This window comes from Eumetopias jubatus, unplaced genomic scaffold (genome assembly GCF_037043125.1).
Source record: "Eumetopias jubatus isolate StellerSeaLion01/CBP00866 unplaced genomic scaffold, mEumJub1_p1.0 scaffold_15, whole genome shotgun sequence".
NCBI classification, from domain to species: Eukaryota; Metazoa; Chordata; class Mammalia; order Carnivora; family Otariidae; genus Eumetopias; species Eumetopias jubatus.
In genome coordinates, this window is record NW_028274821.1 from 1,057,752 (window position 1) to 1,076,761 (window position 19,010).

The 19,010-nt window shown below is 49.2% G+C and overlaps 2 protein-coding genes across 2 annotated transcripts in view; both read left to right on the forward strand.

Annotated features, from left to right (window-relative positions):
* The window catches only part of PTPDC1 (protein tyrosine phosphatase domain containing 1), a gene marked incomplete in the record, with an annotated part of 669,594 nt that overhangs the window by 113,784 nt on the left and 536,800 nt on the right, over positions 1–19,010 (forward strand).
* The window catches only part of WNK2 (WNK lysine deficient protein kinase 2), a 130,067-nt gene that overhangs the window by 95,549 nt on the left and 15,508 nt on the right, over positions 1–19,010 (forward strand). The window contains exons 24-27 of the mRNA XM_088019204.1: positions 357–545; positions 1,249–1,347; positions 6,784–6,828; positions 8,197–8,456. Coding sequence (XP_087875330.1) covers positions 357–545; positions 1,249–1,347; positions 6,784–6,828; positions 8,197–8,456 — 593 coding nt within the window. The remainder of the gene's footprint in view (positions 1–356; positions 546–1,248; positions 1,348–6,783; positions 6,829–8,196; positions 8,457–19,010) is intronic.

Sequence of the window (19,010 nt, forward strand, 5' to 3'; positions counted from 1 at the left end):
GAACTGCAGGTTACACAGATTATGTGATTTCCAGGAGGATTCCTAAAGCAAACTGGAAACTAGTTAGAGTGAGCAGGTCCGTCACAGGCCTCCTGAACCCAGGTGTGCCTCTCCAGACGTGCTGCGGTCCTAGCACCGCAGTGGCACACCATACGCCTGGCACGGCGTGGGCGACCGGTCTCGAATTTCCTGACACCTGCACTCAGGCTGCCAGGCCACGTGCCCTTTGCCTGCAGGGACTCCGCTTCCCCAAGGTCACCCAGCAACGAGCAGGGAGGACAGACGCACTCCGCGCTGGCTGGTCTGACCCGCAGCGCCTCACTGTGCCTGTCACCCCTTCTCCCCCCCTCCCCCAGGTCACTTGTCAGACTGCAGCAGAGCCCCTCCTGCTAAGGACCCTGCCCAAGCCGGGGCAGGGCCCGCGGCAGCTTCAGACCCGTGTGGGAAGGCAGTTCAGACCCAGCAGCCTTGCTCCATGCGGGCCTCCCTGTCTGCAGACATCTGCTCCGGCTTAGCCACTGACGGAGGCGGAGCGCACGGCCCAGGTGATTCCCAGCTTGCCCGTCTCCGAGCATGTGCTAGCCGCGCAGGGCCCCCGTGGAGTGAGGGGGCGAGAGCAGCTGCAGAGGCTGCCCACAGCATCGGGAGGAAAAACCGGTAGATGTAGCCTCTGAATAAAGAGAGTGGGTGGCCCACCCGTCCCCGAGTCTGGCTGTGTGTGGGTCTGAGGGAGGCGTGCTTTGCTAGAGCCGCCCCGGGGAAGGCGCCAGGACCGCCTGGCAGACGAGGCGTCGGCCGTGTGCTCTGCGCCGGTCCCCAGGCGCTGGCCCGGCTGCCCGCTAAACACGGGGCCTTGTGTCCGGAGGGACGGCTAGGGGGATGTGAGGGCTCGGCTCCCGAGCTGGGGGTTTGCCTTGAGGAGGAAGTGTTCGTCACCTCGTCCGTGGGCGCAGCAGCCGCGCGAGGAGGGGCTCCATCCCCACCATCTCTGTCCAGAGAAGTCGTGGGGACCGCTGACGGCGCCCGCCCCCGCCCGCCCCGCACGCCCTCCCAGGGTCCGCTTCTCCTGTGCTCCAGCGGTGCCTCCTCTCCATTACGTGGTCGGCGGCTGTGGTCCTCCGGGCTGGGCTAGGTGCAGCCGTGGATGCTAAGTGACGAGGCTGATGTGGCTGGTGGTGTGTAGCACGAATCCAGAGACTGTACTTGATGCCTGTCTCTTTGTTTTCTTCCCTCTATATTCATTTGCAGGCTGGACGGTTTACCACCCAACGTCTGAGAGACTGACCTATAAGTCTAGTAGCAAACCTCGCGCTCGATTCCTCAGTGGACCCGTGTCTGTGTCCATCTGTCTGTATTTGTTCTTCGTATTTTATCACCTCCTGGCCCTCCCTGTCTTCATCACCTTCCGCACATTCTGTAGGATGCCTCCCCTGCCCACTGCAGCCACCTGTTTAACACCAAGCGCAGAGCCCTGCCCACACCCGCCCTCCTGGCCCAGAATGGCCGGCGCATGCACTCAGCTCACGCCCGGGGCCAGAAGCATGTGCAGCGGCTCGCCCGCCCCCAGCCTCAGGCACCCTGCCCCCCCCGCAGGCCCCCAAAGCGCTCTGCGGTTTTCTCCTCACCCATTTGTTTAATTTTGTATTTTTTACGTTGGACGTAGTTTTATTTCTGTTGCAATTGTGGCGCATACACACGTCCACTGTCCCCAGTTCCAGTGACAAAGACAGCCCTGGCCTTCTCTAGACGCATGGTGTGTCTCACACGCGTCTGGGTTCTGAAGACTTGCACGTAGCGAGCTGAGACAGTTCTAGAAGGTCACTGGAGGGTGTGACTTCTGTACAAGGGCCGCAGCACTCAGCACCGTTACCCCACGCCCGCTCCCTGCATGTGGAAAGGCTGAGAGAAGGTGCTCCAGCTAGGACACCCCACCCCTCCCTGCTCTCTGGGCACCTGGGGAACCTCTCGGTGTCCTGGAAAGTCCCAGCCTCCACGCTGGCTCTCCCTCTGGCCCAGCCCCTCCTGGTCTCTAGCTGGAGCACTTTACTTGGTGAACCGCTCTCACCTCACAGACCTGACACGAAGTCAGTCACGCAGCTCCTCCGAGCTCTGCTCAACCAAACCTCAGCCCCGGTGGCCCTCAGATTCCTGGGATGTCCTGCTGGCACCCAGGATTCCTGTCCAGGAAGGGCGCACCTGCTCAGGGCCATCCAAAGTTATTTCCTCCCTCAGAACGATTGGAAAATGAATCCAAAGCTGTGGGGTTTTCAGGTTTTTGTTTAACACCAAAATTAAGCTTTGCTCAATTGGGTTGGAAATGCTGGTTTGGGGCACGTGGCTTTTTGCTGGTACAATAAAGATACATTGTGTTTGTCGGGACCTGAGGCCACGTCCACAGTGGACATCCATCCCCATCAGAGGGGCCATGTCACCCTCCCCCAGGGAGCAGAGGTCAGAGGCACAGAACCACAGCGATTCCCAGGGACTGTCCAGTGGTCCTCGTCTCCTAACAGGTGTCCCAGCTGAGCCGCTGGTTAGCTGCTGAGCTGGGGGGAGGGGGGAGGTCTGAGCGCTTCCCGCTCCCTGGGTCACTCGCCGGTCCTGTTCTGCCCGAGAGCGCGTGGCTGTCTCCTGGGGACGATGGGGGGAGGGCACCTGGGTCTCCAGGCATCTCGCGGTCAGATGGGCGGTTGCATCGCTGCTGGGAACGGCTCTGGTCAGGCGCGGGAAGGGGCGCAGGAAGGGGGGTACTTCGAGCAGGTGGTGCTTTCCCTGGGGTGCGTGGGGTGAAGAGGTGCGAGCGGCCAGGCACCGTGTGCTCCTCTCAGGCCCCTGCTCCGCGTCTGTACCCGTGTGATTCTGCATTCTTGTTCAGGGGTCTTCGCTTGTTTTACTGTTGTTACTCCAAGATTAAAAAAAAAAAAAAAAAATGGGAGGCACCGCAGGGACGAGTGGTTTAGGCTTTACTTCTGTCTCTGTGGCCAAGAGGAAAGGAACGTGTAAGGCAGGGCTTGGTGGCAGCCAGGGCGCCTGGCCCGGGGGCGCTGAGTTTGGGTGGTGGTGTGTGCTGGCCTGGTGGCCTCGTCTGCCCCGGGGCTGTGCACCCCCTGACATCGCCATTTCCATAATGGCCCTTTGCAAGCACGACTCGGCCGAGCTCTTGGTTACCGTGGCCACAGCGTGGCCCCCCACGGGCTCTGAGGTTGCTGGTCAGGAAAGCATGCGGCAGATTGTGTCCCCTGCAGACGTGTGGCCTAAGGGTGTGTGAAGACGCACCCTCCAGGCCGTGTGCGCCGGGGTCTGCCCAGCCCGCGGCCTCTCCGGGAGCCAGTCGCCTGCTTTCTTGCTGACTGGGGAGCTCAAGAGGCCCGAGGATGCGCAGGCACCCAGGAAAGCCTGGTCACAGCCCCAAGGGCCGAGACGTGGCAGAGAGAAGGGCATTCAGGGCAGGGCTGTGGGAAGACCCCGAGGTGGGCCCACTCTGGGGTCTGGGCATCCGGGATCCAGGCCAGCAGCAAGGGGGGGCTGTAGCCGCAGGGTGTGGGTGCAGTTGGTGCAGCTTGCAGCTAGAGAAGGCCAGAGGCCTTGTGTGCATGGCCTTGCACGGCTCCGGGAAAACAGTCTGTGTTAAGTTACAAGACTGTAACAGTTCTGTGATGTGCAGAGTCCCTGAGGGCACCCAGGCCGGGTCAGAGACGAGCAGGGGTGGAGCCCCAGGCAGCTGCAGGCCGCCAGGAGGGGACCCCATGCAGGAAAGGCGGCTGGGCCTGGGAGGAAGAACGTGCAAAGGACAAACAAAGCCTGGGTGCCTCCTTGGGGTGGGCACCCGGACAGGCCCGCTGTTGGGAGGGCAGGGCCGGCCCCCACGGAGCGCAGACAGGGTGAGGCCCTGGGCACAGACCCCTCCTTGGGGCCGATGGGAGGGCTTAGGGCAACTTGGGGCCCACGTTTTGGGATTTGGGGGGCGCGGCGTCAGACACCACCCCCCGCCCCAGCTCCTGCCGAGACACAGGCGCCGACAGCTCCAGGGCGTCTGCACAGCGAGCCTCGGATGCGCCTTCTCGCGCGCCATCAGCCTGCCATCCGTGCGGCAGCGGCTCTGTCCCTGCGGCCCCTGGGAAGGCTGCCCAGGCCCTGCCCTCGCCCTGTGCTGTCCTGGACCCTCCCTGTGGGGACCCGCTGCAGTGGGTGTGGGAGACAGCCTTCGGACACCCAGGCTAGGCTGTCCTTGGGGCAGTCATGCAGGGCAGGGCAGGGCAGAGCAGGGACGCCTCCCATTTCATGCTTCACGGACTCATTTTGGCACTTCGCTCGGCGCTGGGAGGACTTGATGGCTTGTTAAAAAGAAACCAGTGGCATTTTGGTGCTGGCAGCTTATATGGTGCTGGTGCCAGGACCGAGTGTCTAATACCACGGTGCAGGGTGAGCCCAACCGGCTGGAGGCGTGCCTCTCATCAAGGGGCGAGCGGGGAGGCCCCCGGCTGGTCTGCGCCAAGGCCACTGCCCCTGGAGCCCCTCGTGAGCCTCCTCAGTATTTGAAGGCTGTGGCAAGTGTGCTGAGGGCCCCGAGGCCCGGTCCACACCTCCAGCAGTCTGTCGGTGGCAGAGAACCTTGCATTTCTGGCATCTTCCTGGCAGCCAGGCGAGGGTCAGGATGGTGGCGGTGCCTGGCAGGGCTGGCCATCCACACCAGAAGCAGCTTGTGTGTCCCTTCCAGAGACCCCCCGGCCCTTTCCCAGCCTGGGAGAACATTTCCCAACAGCTGGCCACATGGCTCTCCACCTGCACCCCTGCCCAGGTGGAGGCTTCCCCAGGTAGTTCTGGGCCTCAAGCCGGCTCTTCCCAAGGCCTTGGCTAAGGACAGAAGTCCTGCAGGGGAGACCTCCTGCCGCGTGAGGGTTTCTTGTGGGTCCTGTGCATCCTGGTGCCCTTGCACTGCTGCCTTGTAGCCCAGCGGCCCAGGCAGGAGTGCAGTGTATACGCCGGTGTGGAGGGAGCTGAGCGGGGCTCGGTGGAGGTGTATTCATCAGCCATCTGCGTGTGGGCATCAAGGGCAGGGCACAGGCACTAGGGAGGAGGTCCAGGGGACCCCCCCCGAGGCTGGGCAGGGCTGTGGCATGAGTGAGGGCTCGTCACCAGACACATCCGTGCTCAGCTGCAGCTCTGCACTGCACGGGACAGCATGACCTTAGTGTGGAGTCAGTTTCTGATTAGAGGTTCACTGAGGGCAGGGAGTGTCTGTGCTCCCTGTGGGCCGTGCCCAGTGAGGGTGTGCAGACCTCTGTGGGCCAGTTGTTGCTCTCCAGCTGTGAGCATGGTGGCCGGTGGCCCCACCTCTGGGGCCCTTGACCACAGGCCCAGGCTTCTCTGGTGGTTCCCAGCAGGCAGCTCCCGTTGTTCATTGAGAGGATGGCGGGAATCAGCCCCGAAAGAACCCGCTGCTGTCAGGCTGCGGGGAGCTGGCTGGCTGGCTGGCTGATCCCATGTCCTTGGGCCGTCTGTATGGGACCTGCTGAGGCCCCAGGGTCTGGATGGGCAAGTCTGTGCCTCACCTGGTGCCCTGCACAGTCAGAGCCTGGGACCCAAGTGCCACGGAGCCCCCAAAGGGCCTGGTGCTCCCAGTGGGATTCCATGTCAGGACACAGGCCAGCAAAGGCCCTGCAGAGCTCCCACTGAGAGACGACTGGTCTGAACCACTCCTGCCTGGCCCCTTCGTCGTTATTTGCACATTACAGACCCCAACAGAACATCATCTCCCATTTGAACTAGAAGAACAATTCATTTGGAGCCTGGGCTGACCTTTGTCCTCTCTTCTCAAACACAGGGGTGACAACCTGCCTTCCCTGGCAAGGGTGCAAGGCAGCTCCTCAGGGAGTGTGGGGGGGTGGGGGGCGTCCTGCTCAGGTGAGGGGCTGGGGCAGGAGCGCCGACCCTTTCTGACCCTCTCTGATAGCACAGCCTTGCTGAGTGACCTTGGGGACGCCCGAACTGTGCCTGCCCGGCTCCCTGAAGGGCCAGCTCGTCTGCCCTCCAGGTGGGCACTGACCGTCAGGATGTGCTGGGCGGCACAGACAGCCTGCAGGACTGCAGGGCCTGATGCTTAGTGGAGGCAGAGTGACGAGCCTCTCCCTGTCCCAGTGGACTTGGGATACCAGATGAGGCAGCAGCAGTGCAGGAAATTGGGGCCAGCCCTGCTTTCCACCTCCCCAGATAGGACCCCTGTACTTTCCCCTTGACGTGCACCACTGGTCTGGTCATGGCAGCCGCCTGGGATCTGGGATTGGCCTCAAACCTGCAAAACAATGTATCTTTTTGCACTTGGAAAACAAATCTCCCATGGGCCTATGGGGCAGGCAGAGCCGGAGGGCTCCACTGAGCTCTCCTGGCTGACTTTTAGTGTGTTTTTTGCCTCAATCAGTGGGGCTCCAGAAGCCTTTTGTTTGAAAACCAACTGGTGTGCTTTGCTTTTTTGTTTTTTGTTTTTTGTTTTTTTTTTCTTTTTTTCTTTTTTTCTTTTTTGAATACGCTTTTAGAGACACACTCACTTCTACCTGAAGCTTGGGGCCTGGCCCTGCACCTCCGCCCCTCGGCGAAGCTCACGTGAACCCGCACACTGACTCGGGGCCGCCCAGTTAGCCCAGGTGGCTGGTCCCCTCTCTGAAGCGCTGGCCTTTGCTCTTCCTTGCACACTGATGACTTGTGCTTAGAGTGTGGTGGCTTGTCCCCCGTGTGTGCTGTCCTGCCTAACCCTGTGGTCTTGTGTCGTTTCTTCTTCCCTTGCAGGGTCTGCCCTGAAGCGTCTCTGTCTAGGCAAAGAGCACAGCAGTCGTAATTATCGGGTTTTTTACCCCTTGTCTGCTCTCCATCGCATGGGCTTTCATGTGGCTAGTGCACATCAGGGTCTCTGCGGCCGGCGGGCGCGCGTCTGCTCCGCGCCCACCCTCCAAGGGCACCGCTTTGCCTCTGCCTGGAGGGAAAGCCACCCGCGGGTGCCCCTCGCGTCTCCATGGCTCCTAGAGTCTGTGTGTCCTGGCCGGTTGACACGCTGACACTCCCCTTCCCCGGAACGTCCACACATTGCCAACTGTTAATTGGCTCCTTTTCCAAAACCGTAGGAATGAGTATGTCCTTGAAGTGCTAAAGATGAGTGCCCCCGAGGAGAGATGCCGGGATGAAATGGGTATCAGTCCACCTAGGCCGCCCACCACCCTCACCTCACACCTTTTTTTTTTTTTTCTCCTTTTTTCTTTTCTGGCTGAAACATTCATGTAGAAATAGCTGTGTGTGTAAAATTCCATCACTAATATTGAACTGTTTGTGCCCGTGCTTTTTCATTGCTAGCCACTCTAGACTACATTTTGCAACGCTTGTTTGAAGAGATGGTCGTTACACTATTTTTTTAATGCAGAAACATTTTAAATTGGCTTATTCTAAATTGCTCATCAGAAATTCTATGTTGTGGAGGTGGGGGTCACAATCTAAAAAGAATTAAAAAGTCCCATGTTGGTCATTTAAAATTAATCCTTCAGTGAAGTAGGTGAGTGTGACTTCTTTGTGCAGCCTCCCCCCGCCCCCCCGAAACATAGCCCCCGGGCCTCCCGGTTCCTGCTGGTGCAAACACCCTGCACCCCGCAAACAGCTCCGAGCTTGGGGGCCCAAAGTTGAAGGCACTGGGTGTTTGCACACTTTATTAATACCTTCCTTACATGCTCTGGTGAGGAGAGGCACAATTTTGTGTCTTAAATTTCCAAACCACTAAATCCATTAGCATTCCGACGACCAAGCCTCTCAGGCCTTTTCCCTTTGCTGGGTGGATGGCAGTGGCTGCCGCAGGCTGAGCACTCGGCATTCTCATGTTTGTTCCTGCTCAGGGCGCAGAAGCCTGGGGGTCCGCCCCCAGTTTTCTGAGCTCCCTCACACGTGGGAGTCGGGGGTTCCTGGGCAGCATGGGCAGAGTGGATGCCGAGTAAGGCTGCCAGCGTCTTGGGTCCTGTCCTTTGGCCTGGCACGGCCTGGTCCTTACAGCCTGTGGACAGGTTCCACAGTGTCTAAAGCTGGCACACAGGCCCCCAAATGCAGACCATCTCCTGAAGCAAGGTGTTGCCTGGCCTAAGCAAGACCACTGTACGAATGACTGCAGCAGGTCGGCGGTGCTGTGTGCAGAGTTGCCAACCCGGCCTGTGTGTGCTTCCCCAGGGTCCTCCACCAGCAGCCTGGTCCCGGGCCCCGAGCCGGGCCCCCAGCCCACCCTGCACGTCCAGGCCCAGGCAAACAACAGCAACAACAAGACAGGCACCTTCACGGATGACCTGCACAAGCTGGTGGACGAGTGGACGAGCAAGACGGTGGGGGCCGCCCAGCTGAAGCCCTCGCTCAACCAACTGAAGCAGACGCAGAGGCTGCACGGCATGGAGGTCACGGCGGGCTGGCCCCCAGCCGCGAGCGAGCCACAGGCCGTAAGTGGGGCGCAGCGGGTGCGGGCTGCCCAGGCGGAAGGGGCGCAGGGGGAGGGGGGAGCGCCCCACGGGCGTCCGGCAGTGCGCGGGGCTGCCGTCTTGGGCTCTGTCGTGCAACGCGTCCCTGTGACGGCGCTGGGCCAGCTTCACCACCTGCCGGGAGGAGCAGTCCCGGCTCGGGCTTCAGGGGCCATCTGTGCAAGGTTGCGTCCCTTCTTCCTGCAATGTTTAGCACAGTCCACCGATGAACCCGTCTGGTCTGCGGGGTCTTTTTGTGAGTGCGGGAAGGTTCCCTATGACCTTTTGTTTTGAAAAATTTCAAACATACAGAAGTGCTGGAAATTGCACAGTGAACGTGCGTGTGCCCCCGCCCACACGCTGGTGGCTGACATTTTGCTGTGTTGCTCACACATCTCTCCATCCCCTGAGGGTAAGGTTTTCGTTACGGGCTCAATTTCTTTTATACTTTCTGTGCCATTTGGGTTTTCTGTTTTTTCTTTCTGTTAAGCCCTGCTTTTCTAACATTTGGTAAATACCTAAATTTAAGTTTTCAAATTAATTGACATAAGCTGCTCATAACATCCTGTCTTCACAGTTTGTAGTGATGTTGTGTTTTTCGTTTCTGATGTTGGTGGCTTTTGCGCGCATGCCCCTCCCTCCCTCTCCTGTGCAGCCTCCTTAGGGGCTCATAACCCTTATTAGCCTCCTCAAAGGACTCGTTTTGGCTCTGATACTTTTTATGTGTCATTAGTTTCTCCTTTTATTATCTCCTTCCAGGTCTGGGCGGCTTTTGCTGTTCGAGAATGTTTGAGATGTGCAGGTCATTGATTTCCAGCCTTTCTTGTTTTTTAATACAGGCGTTCAACCTATAAAAATCACTCTCATGGTTTTATCTGAATACTAAAGGTTTTGATGATATATAGCATTTTCTTTAACCTTCAGTTCAAATTGTTTTGTAATTTCCACTGTGGTTTGAAGCAATATAATTATTAATTTCCTCATACTCTTTATTACTGCTCTTTAGCCTAACTGAACCGTGTAAGAGAACTAACTTTGGGTGTTTGCAGTTGTTTAAAATGTACTGGGACTGGCTTTTCAGCCCAGTTGTCAATCAGTCTTGTCCACTGCGGCCCTGATGCTCTCTGCACTCCTGCCGCGCACATGGTACCCGAGCCTCCCTGTGTCCTTCAAGTGACCAGTGACAGCAGCTCTCTTCAGACAGCGGCAGCCCTGGGGCCCTAATGCCTCAAACTCCCTCTCTGGTATATTCTGTGATCAAGTTGGGAGTCCTCAGCCCAGCCCCCTGGCCCCGCGGGGTCCTCCCCCTGGGCCCGGGCAGGCGAGTCTCCCCTTCGCCGTCTGGACTCCCAGCACGTGGGCTCTCATACCCGCGCAGGCCGTACCCCATCTCACCAGCTCGCTAATCTCAGTGTTTGAAAGGCAGAGAGTCTTTTACTAAGATTTTTTAAAATATTTTTTATTTTTACTGTGGTAAATCTATATAACATAACATTCACCCTTCAGTTACTTTTAAGTGTGTAATTCAGTAGTACTCTGCATGTTCACAATGTTGTGCAGCCATCACACCATCCATTTCTAAAGCTTTCTTCATCCCAAATAGAAACCTCTAAGAAAAATACTCTCCAGTCCCTGTCTCTGGTGCCTCTGCTTATCCAGCCCCTATTAACTTTCATTCTACTTTCTATGGACAGAAGTGGCATCATGTAGTGTTTGCCCTTTCCTGTCTGGCTTATTTCACTCAGCATAATGTTTGCAATGTACAGCTGTGCCGCAGGTTGACTTTACTCTTTTGGGGGATGAGAAGGAAACAGGGAACATAGTAGTATTGTAATAAACTTACGATGGTGAGCATTTTGTAACGTATCTGCATCTTGAATCACAATGTTGTACGCCTTAAACTAATTTAGTATTTTATGTCAACTACACTTCAATTAAAATTTAAAAATTTTTTTTCCAATTTTTAATTGCAAAATATATGACATAAAATTTTCCATCTTAGCCATTTTAAGTGCTCGTTTTAAGTGCATTAAGCATTAATATTGTTCAACCATCATCCCCATAATTTTTTCATCTTGCAAAACTGAAACTCTGTCCTCATTGAAAAAGAACTTTCCATCCCCCCCAACCCCATCAGTCCCTGGCAGCCACAATTCTACTTTCTGTCTGTATGGATTTGACTACTGTAGGTTCCTACAGAAGTGGAATACTACAATATTTGTCTTTTTGTGACTGGCTTATTTCACCTACCATAATGTCCTCAAGGTCATCCATGTTATAGCATGTGTCGAAATGTCCTTCTTTTTAAGGCTGGATGATATTCCAATGTATGTGCACACCGCATTATATCCATTTATCTACTGAAGGACACTTGGGTTGCTTCTACCTATGACCTATTGTGAGCGATGCTGCCATGAACTAGGTGTGCAAGTATCGCTTTGAGTCCCTGCTTTCAATTCCTTTGCAAGAAGACCCAGAAGCAGAATCACTGCATCGTATAGTAATTCTGTTTTTAACTTTTTGAGGAATTGCACACTGTTTTCCACAGTGGCTATGCCACTTTACATTCCTGCCAGCAGTGCACGAGGGTTCGTTTCTCTTCATTCTTGCCAACACTTTTTATTTTTTATTTTTTTTTAATAGTAGCCACCCTAATACCACTGTGGTATCTCACTGTGGTTTTGATTACTGTTTCCCTAATGATCAGGGATGTGGAGCCTCTTTTCATGTGATTATTGGCCATTTGTAGATCTTCTTTAGAGAAACAGCAGTTCAAGTCCTTTGCTTATTTTTCTAATAGGTTGTTTGTTTTTGTTATTGAGTTTTAGGAGTTCTCTGTATTTTCTGGATTTTAATCCCTTATCAGATAATGTGATCTGCAAATACTTTTTCCCATTCTATGGACTGCCTTTTTACTCTGTGGACAGTGTCTTTTTTCTTTTAGATTTATTTATTTATTTGAGAGAGAAAAAACAAGTGGAAGGGAGGGGCAGAGGGAGATGGTGAAGCAGACTCCCTGCTGAGCAGGGCACCTGACATGGGGCTCGATCCCGGGACTCCAGGATCATGACCTGAGCCAAAGGCAGATACTTAACTGACTGAGCCACCCAGGCGCCCCTGGACCGTGTCTTTTGATGCACAAGTTTTTAATTTTCATGAAGACCAATTAATCTGTCTTTTCTTTTGTCGCCAGTCTCCTCAGTGTCAGAGCCAAGAAATTATTGCCAAATCCAATGTTGTGAAACTTTCCCCCTATTTCTTTCTAAGAGTTTAGTAATTTTAGCTCTTATGTTAGGCCTTTCATCCAGTTTAATTTCTATATATGGTATGAGGTAAGGGTTCAAGTATCATGCTTTTGCATGTGGATAACCAGTTTCCCCAGCACCATTTGTTGAAAAGGCTCTCCTTTCCCCCACCAAATGGACCTGGTACTCTTGTTGAATATGAATTGACCATATTTGCAAAGGTTTATTTCTTGGTGCTCTGTTCTCTTTCATTGGTATATATGTCTCTCCCTTTTCCAGTATCACATCATTTTGATTTCTGTAGCTTTGTAGTAAGTTTTGAAATCAAGAAGTGTGAGTCTTCCAACTTTAATTTTTCAAGATTGTTTTGGCTATTTGGGGTCCCTTCAGAATCCATATGAATTTTGGAATGGGTTTTTCTATTTCTTGAAAAAATGCCATTGGGAATTTAACAGTGATTGCAATGAATCTGGAGATCACTTTGGGTAGTACTGACAGTAACAATGGAAGTCTTCCAATCCATGACCACAGGGTGTTTTTCCACTTACTATGTCTTAATTTCCTTTGGGAGTTGTGTGGCTTTCAGTGTGTAAGTCTTTCAACTCCTTAAAGTTATTCCTAAATATTTTATGATTTTTCTGCTATTGTAAATGTAACTGCTTTAATTTCCTTTCAGATTGTCACTGTTAGTGAATAGCAATGCAGCTGATTTTGTAACCTGAAACTTTGCTGAATTCATGAATTAGCTCTGTGTGTGTGTGTGTCTGTGTGTGCACGTGCATTCTTTAGGGTTATCTACATGTAAGATTTTGTCATCTCTGACAGGGATCATTTTACTTCTTCCTTTCCAATTTGGATGCCTTTTTTTCTTGCCTAATTTCTGTGGCTAGAACTTCTAGTATTATATTGAATAGAAGTGGCAAAAACAGGTATGCTTTTCTTGTTCTTTCTTGAAGGAAAAGCTTACAGACTTTCCCCATTGAGTATATAATGTTAGCTATGGGTTTTCATATATGGTCTTTATCATATTGAGGGAGTTCTGTTCTGTTTGTAGTTTGTTGAGTGCTTTTATTATGACAGAGAGTTGGATATTGTCAAATACTTTCTCTGCATTAAATGAGATGATTATAGGTTTCTTTATCCTTCATCTTGTTAATGGTGTATTACATTGATCGATTTTCATGTTAAACCACCCTTGCATTAATTCCTGGGATAAAGCCTACCTGGTCATGGTATATATACTCCTGTTATGCTACTGGATTCAGCTTGCTAATATTTTATTGAGGATTTTTGCATAAATATTTATTGGGGTATTAGTCTGTAATTTTCTTGTGATGTCTTTATCTGGCCTTGGTAGTAGGTTAATGCTGGCCACATAGAATGAGTTGGGAATTATTCCTATGTCTTCAACTCTTGGAAGAGTTTGAGAAGGAATGGTGTTAATTCTTTAAAAGTCTGGCTTCTCATTGTTGAGAGGTTTTTGATTACTAATTTAATCTCACTACATGTTGTAGGTCTGATTTTCCATTTCTTCTTGAGTCAGCTCTGGTAGTTTGTGTGTTTCTGGAGATTTTTCTATTTCATGTAAATTATCCAGTTTCGTTGCTAAAACTTTGTAAATCTGCTAATCTATTCAAAGAACTGACTTGTGGTTTCATTTGTAATTCATTTGCTTTATTTTTTCATTATGACTTCCTATTTTCTACTTTATTATGTAAAGTTAGATTATTGATTTAAGATCTTGTTCAGTGTAGGCATTTGCAACTATAAGCTTGCTTCTGAGAAGTTCTTTTGCTTTACCTCATAAATGTTTATATGTATTGTGTTTTCCTTTTCATTTGTCTCGTTATTTTTTAAATTATGTTAATTACCATACATCATTAGTTTTTGATGTAGTGTTCCATGATTCATTGTTTGCATATAACACCCAGAGCTCCAATTCAGTACGTGCCCTCTTTAATACCCGTCACCAGGCTAACCCATACCCCTACCACCCTCCCGACTAGGACCCTCAGTTTGTTTCTCAGAGTCCATCGTCTCTCATGGTTCGTCTCCCCCTCCGATTTCCCCCCCTTCATTTTTCCCTTCCAGCTATCTTCTTCTTTTTTTGTTTTTTTTTTAACATATAATGTATTATTTGTTTCAGAGGTACAGGTCTGTGATTCAACAGTCTTGCACAATTCACAGCACTCACCATAGCACATACCCTCCCCAATGTCTATCACCCAGCCACCCCATCCCTCCCACCCCCCACCACTCCAGCAACCCTCTGTTTGTTTCCTGAGATTAAGAATTCCTCATATCAGTGAGGTCATATGATACGTGTCTTTCTCTGATTGACTTATTTCACTCAGCATAATACCCTCCATTTCCATCCACGTTGTTGCAAATGGCAAGATTTCATTGCTTTAGATGGCTGCATAATATTCCATTCTATATATATATACCATATCTTCTTTATCCATTCATCTGTCGACATCTTGGCTTTTTTTTTTTATATTTTTTTAAAGATTTTATTTATTTGAGAGAGAGAGAATGAGAGATAGAGAGCATGAGAGGGAAGAGGGTCAGAGGAAGAAGCAGACTCCCTGCTGAGCAGAGAGCCCGATGCGGGACTCGATCCCGGGACTCCAGGATCATGACCTGAGCCGAAGCAGTCGCTTAACCAACTGAGCCATCCAGGCGCCCCGACATCTTGGCTCTTTCCATAGTTTGGCTATTGTGGACATTGCTGCTATAAACATCAGGGTACACGTACCCCTTTGGACCCCTACATTTTTTTTTAAAGATTCTATTTATCTATTTGACAGAGAGAGACACAGTGAGAGAGGGAACACAAGCAGGGGGAGTGGGAGAGGGAGAAGCAGGCTTCCCACAGAGCAGGGAGCCTGACATGGGGCTCGATCCCAGGACCCTGGGATCATGACCTGAGCCGAAGGCAGCTGCTTAAAGACTGAGCCACCCAGGTGCCCCTCAGATCCCTACATCTGTATCTTTGGGGTAAATACCCAGTAGTGCAATTGCTAGGTCATAGGGTAGCTCTATTTTCAACTTTTTGAGCAACCTCCATACTGTTTTCCAGAGTGGGGCTGCACCAGCTTGCATTCCCACCAACACTGTAGGAGGGTTCCCCTTTCTCTGCATCTCTGCCAGCATCTGTTGTTTCCTGACTTGTTAATTTTAGCCATTCTGACTGGTGTGAGGTGGTATCTCATTGAGGTTTTGATTTGGATTTCCCTGATGCCGAGCGATGTTGAGCACTTTTTCGTGTGTCTGTTGGCCATTTGGATGTCTTCTTTGGAGAAATGTCTGTTCATGTCTTCTGCCCGTTTCTTGATTGGATGATTTGTTCTTTGGGTGTTGAGTTTAATAAGTTCTTTATAGATTTTGAATACTAGTCCTTTATCTGAGATGTCATTTGCAAATATTTTCTCCCATTCTGTTGGTTGTCTTTTGGTTTTATTGACTCTTTCTTTTGCTGTGCAAAAGCTTCTTATCTTGATGAAGTCCCAGTAGTTCCTTTTTGCCCTTGCTTCACTTGCCTTTGGCGATGTTTCTAGGAAGAAGTTGCTGCGGCTGAGGTCGAAGAGGTTGCTGCCTGTGTTCTCCTTTAGGATATTGATGGACTCCTGTCTCACGTTTAGGTCTTTCAACCATTTGGAGTCTATTTTTATGTGTGGTGTAAGGAAATGGTCCAGTTTCATTCTTCTGCATGTGGCTGTCCAATTTTCCCAACACCATTTGTTAAAGAGACTATCTTTTTTCCACTGGACATTCTTTCCTGCTTTGTCAAAGATGAGTTGACCACAGAGTTGAGGGTCCATTTCTGGGCTCTCTATTCTGTTCCATTGATCTATGTGTCTGTTTTTGTGCCAGTACCAGACTGTCTTGATGATGACAGCTTCGTAATAGAGCTGGAAGTCCGGAATTGTGATGCCGCCAGCTTTGCTTTTCTTTCCTCTGGCTATTCAGGGTCTTTTCTGGTTCCATAAAAATTTTAAGATTATTTGTTCCATTTCTTTGAAAAAAGTAGATGGTATTTTGATAGAGATTGCACTGAATGTGTAGATTGCTCTAGGTAGCATTGACATCCTCACGATATTTGTTCTTCCAGTCCATGAGCATGGGATGTTTTTCCATTTCTTTGTGTCTTCCTCAATTTCTTTCATGAGTATTTTATAGTTTTCTGAGTACAGATTCTTTGCCTCTTTGGTTAGATTTATTCCTAGGTATCTTATGGTTTTGGGTGCAATTCTAAATGGGATCGACTCCTTAATTTCTCTTTCTTCTGTCTTGATGTTGATGTATAGGAATGCCACTGATTTCTGTGCACTGATTTTATATCCTGCTACTTTACTGAATTCCTGTATGAGTTCTAGCAGTTTTGGAGTGGAGGCTTTTGGGTTTTCCACATAAAGTATCATAATCTGCAAAGAGTGAGAATTTGACTTCTTCTCTGCTGATTTGGATGCCTTTTATTTCTTTTTGTTGTCTGATGGCTGTGGCTAGGACTTCTAATTCTATGTTGAATAGCAGTGGTGAGAGTGGACATCTCTGCCGTGTTCCTGACCTTAGGGGGAAAGCTCTGTTTTTCCCCATGGGTTTTTCATAGATGGCTTTTATGATATTGAGGTATGTACCCTCTATCCCTATACTCTGAAGAGTTTTGATCAAGAAAGGATGCTGTACTTTGTCAAATGTTTTTTCTGCATCTATTGAGAGGATTATTGGTTCTTGTTCTTTTATTAATGTATTGTATCACATTGATTTGCAGATGTTGAACTAACCTTGCAGCCCAGGGATAAATCCCACTTGGTTGTGGTGAATAATCCTTTTAATGTACTGTTGGATCCTATTGGCTAGTATTGTGGTGAGAATTTTTGCATCCATGTTCATCAAGGATATTGGTCTGTAATTCTTTTTGATGGGGTCTTTGTCTGGTTTGGGGATCAAGGTAATGGTGGCCTCATAAAACGAGTTTGGAAGTTTTCCTTCCATTTCTATTTTTTGGAACAGTTTCAGAAGAATAGGTATTAATTCTTCTTTAAATGTTTGGTAGAATTCCCCTGGGAATCCATCTGGCCTTGGGCTTTTGTTGGGAGATTTTTGATGACTGCTTCAATTTCCTTAGTGGTTATAGGTCTGTTCAGGTTTTCTATTTCTTCCTGGTTCAGTTTTGGTAGTTGATACATCTCTAGAAATGCATCTGTTTCTTCCAGATTATCTAATTTGCTGGCATAGAGTTGCTCATAATATGTTCTTGTAATTGTTTGTATTTCTTTGGTGTTGGTTGTGATCTCTCCTCTTTCATTCATGATTTTATTTGGGTCATTTCTCTTTTCTTTTGGTAAGTCTGGCCAGGGGTTTATCAATCTTGTTAATTCTTTCAAAGAACCAGCTCCTAGTCTCGTTGATCTGTTCTACTGTTCTTTTGGTTTCTATTTCATTGATTTCTGCTCTGATCTTTATTATTTCTCTTCTCCTGCTGGGTTTAGGCTTTATTTGCTGTTCTTTTTCCAGCTCCTTTAGGTGTAAGGTTAGGTTGTGTATTTGAGACCTTTCTTGTTTCTTGAGAAAGGCTTGTATTGCTATATACTTTCCTGTTAGCACTGCCTTTGCTGCATCCCAAAGATTTTGAACAGTTGTATTTTCATTTTTCATTTGTTTCCATGAATTTTTTAAATTCTTCTTTAATATCCTGCTTGACCCATTCCTTCTTTAGTAGGATGCTCTTTAGCCTCCATGTATTTCTTTCCAACTTTCCTCTTGTGATTGAGTTCTAGTTTCAAAGCACTGTGGTCTGAAAATATGCAGGGAATGATCCCAATCTTTTGGTACCGGTTGAGACCTGATTTGTGACCTAGGATGTGATCTATTCTGGAGAATGTTCCATGGACACTAGAGAAGAATGTGTATTCTGTTGCTTTGGGATGGAATGTTCTGAATATATCTGTGAAGTCCATTTGGTCCAGTGTGTCATTTAAAGTCTCTATTTCCTTGTTGATCTTTTGCTTAGATGATCTGTCCATTTCAGTCAGGGGGGTGTTAAAGTCCCCCACTATTATTGTATTGTTGTTGATGTGTTTCTTGCTTTTGTTATTAATTGTAATTGTCTGCTCCCATGTTAGGGGCATAGATATTTACAATTGTTAGATCTTCTTGTTGGATAGACCCTTTAAGTATGATATAGTGTTCTTCCTCATCTCCTATTATAGTCTTTGGTTTAAAATCTAATTTGTCTGATAAGAGGATTGCCGAATTGTCATTGCCAATTGTTATGTGTTACATTCAGGGTAACTATTGAAAGATATGAATTTAGTGCCATTGTATTGCCTATAAGGTGACTGTCACTGTATATTGTCCCTGTTCCTTTCTGGTCTATGTTACTTTTAGGCTCTCTCTTTGCTTAGAGGACCCCTTTCAATATTTCTTGGAGGGCTGGTTTCATGTTTGCAAATTCCTTTAGTTTTGTTTGTCCTGGAAGCTTTTTTTCTCTCCTTCTATTTTCAATGACAGCCTAGCTGGATATAGTATTCTTGGCTGCATATTTCTCTCGTTTAGTGCTCTGAAGATATCATGCCAGTCCTTTCTGGCCTGCCAGGTCTCTGTGGACAGGTCTGTTGCCAATCTAATGTTTCTACCATTGTAGGTTACAGACCTCTTATCCAAAGCTGCTTTCAGGATTTTCTCTTTGTCTCTGAGACTCGTAAGCTTTACTATTAGATGTCGGGGTGTTGACCTATTTTTATTGATTTTGAGGGGGGTTCTCTGTGCCTCCTGGATTTTGATGCCTGTTTCCTTCCCCAAATTAGGGAAGTTCTCTGCTATAATTTGCTCCAATATACTTTCTGCCCCTCTCTCTCCTTCTTCTTCTGGGATCCCAATTATTCTAATGTTGTTTCTTCTTATGGTATCACTTCTCTCTAGAATTCTGCCCTCGTGATCCAGTAGTTGTTTATCTCTCTTTTTCTCAGCTTCTTTATTTTCCATCATTTGGTCTTCTATATCCCTAATTCTCTCTTCTGCCTCATTTATCCTAGCAGTTAGAGCCTCCATTTTTATTGCACCTCATTAATAGCCTTTTTGATTTTGACTTGGTTAGATTTTAGTTCTTTTATTTCTCCAGAAAGGGTTTCTCAAATCTTCCATGCTTTTTTCAAGCCCAGCTAGTATCTTTAAAATCGTCACTCTGAACTCTAGTTCCAACATCTTACTAATGTCCATATTGATTAGGTCCCTGGCAGATTAGGTCCGTTTGGGTTTTTTTGAGGTGATTTTTTTCCATCTTGTC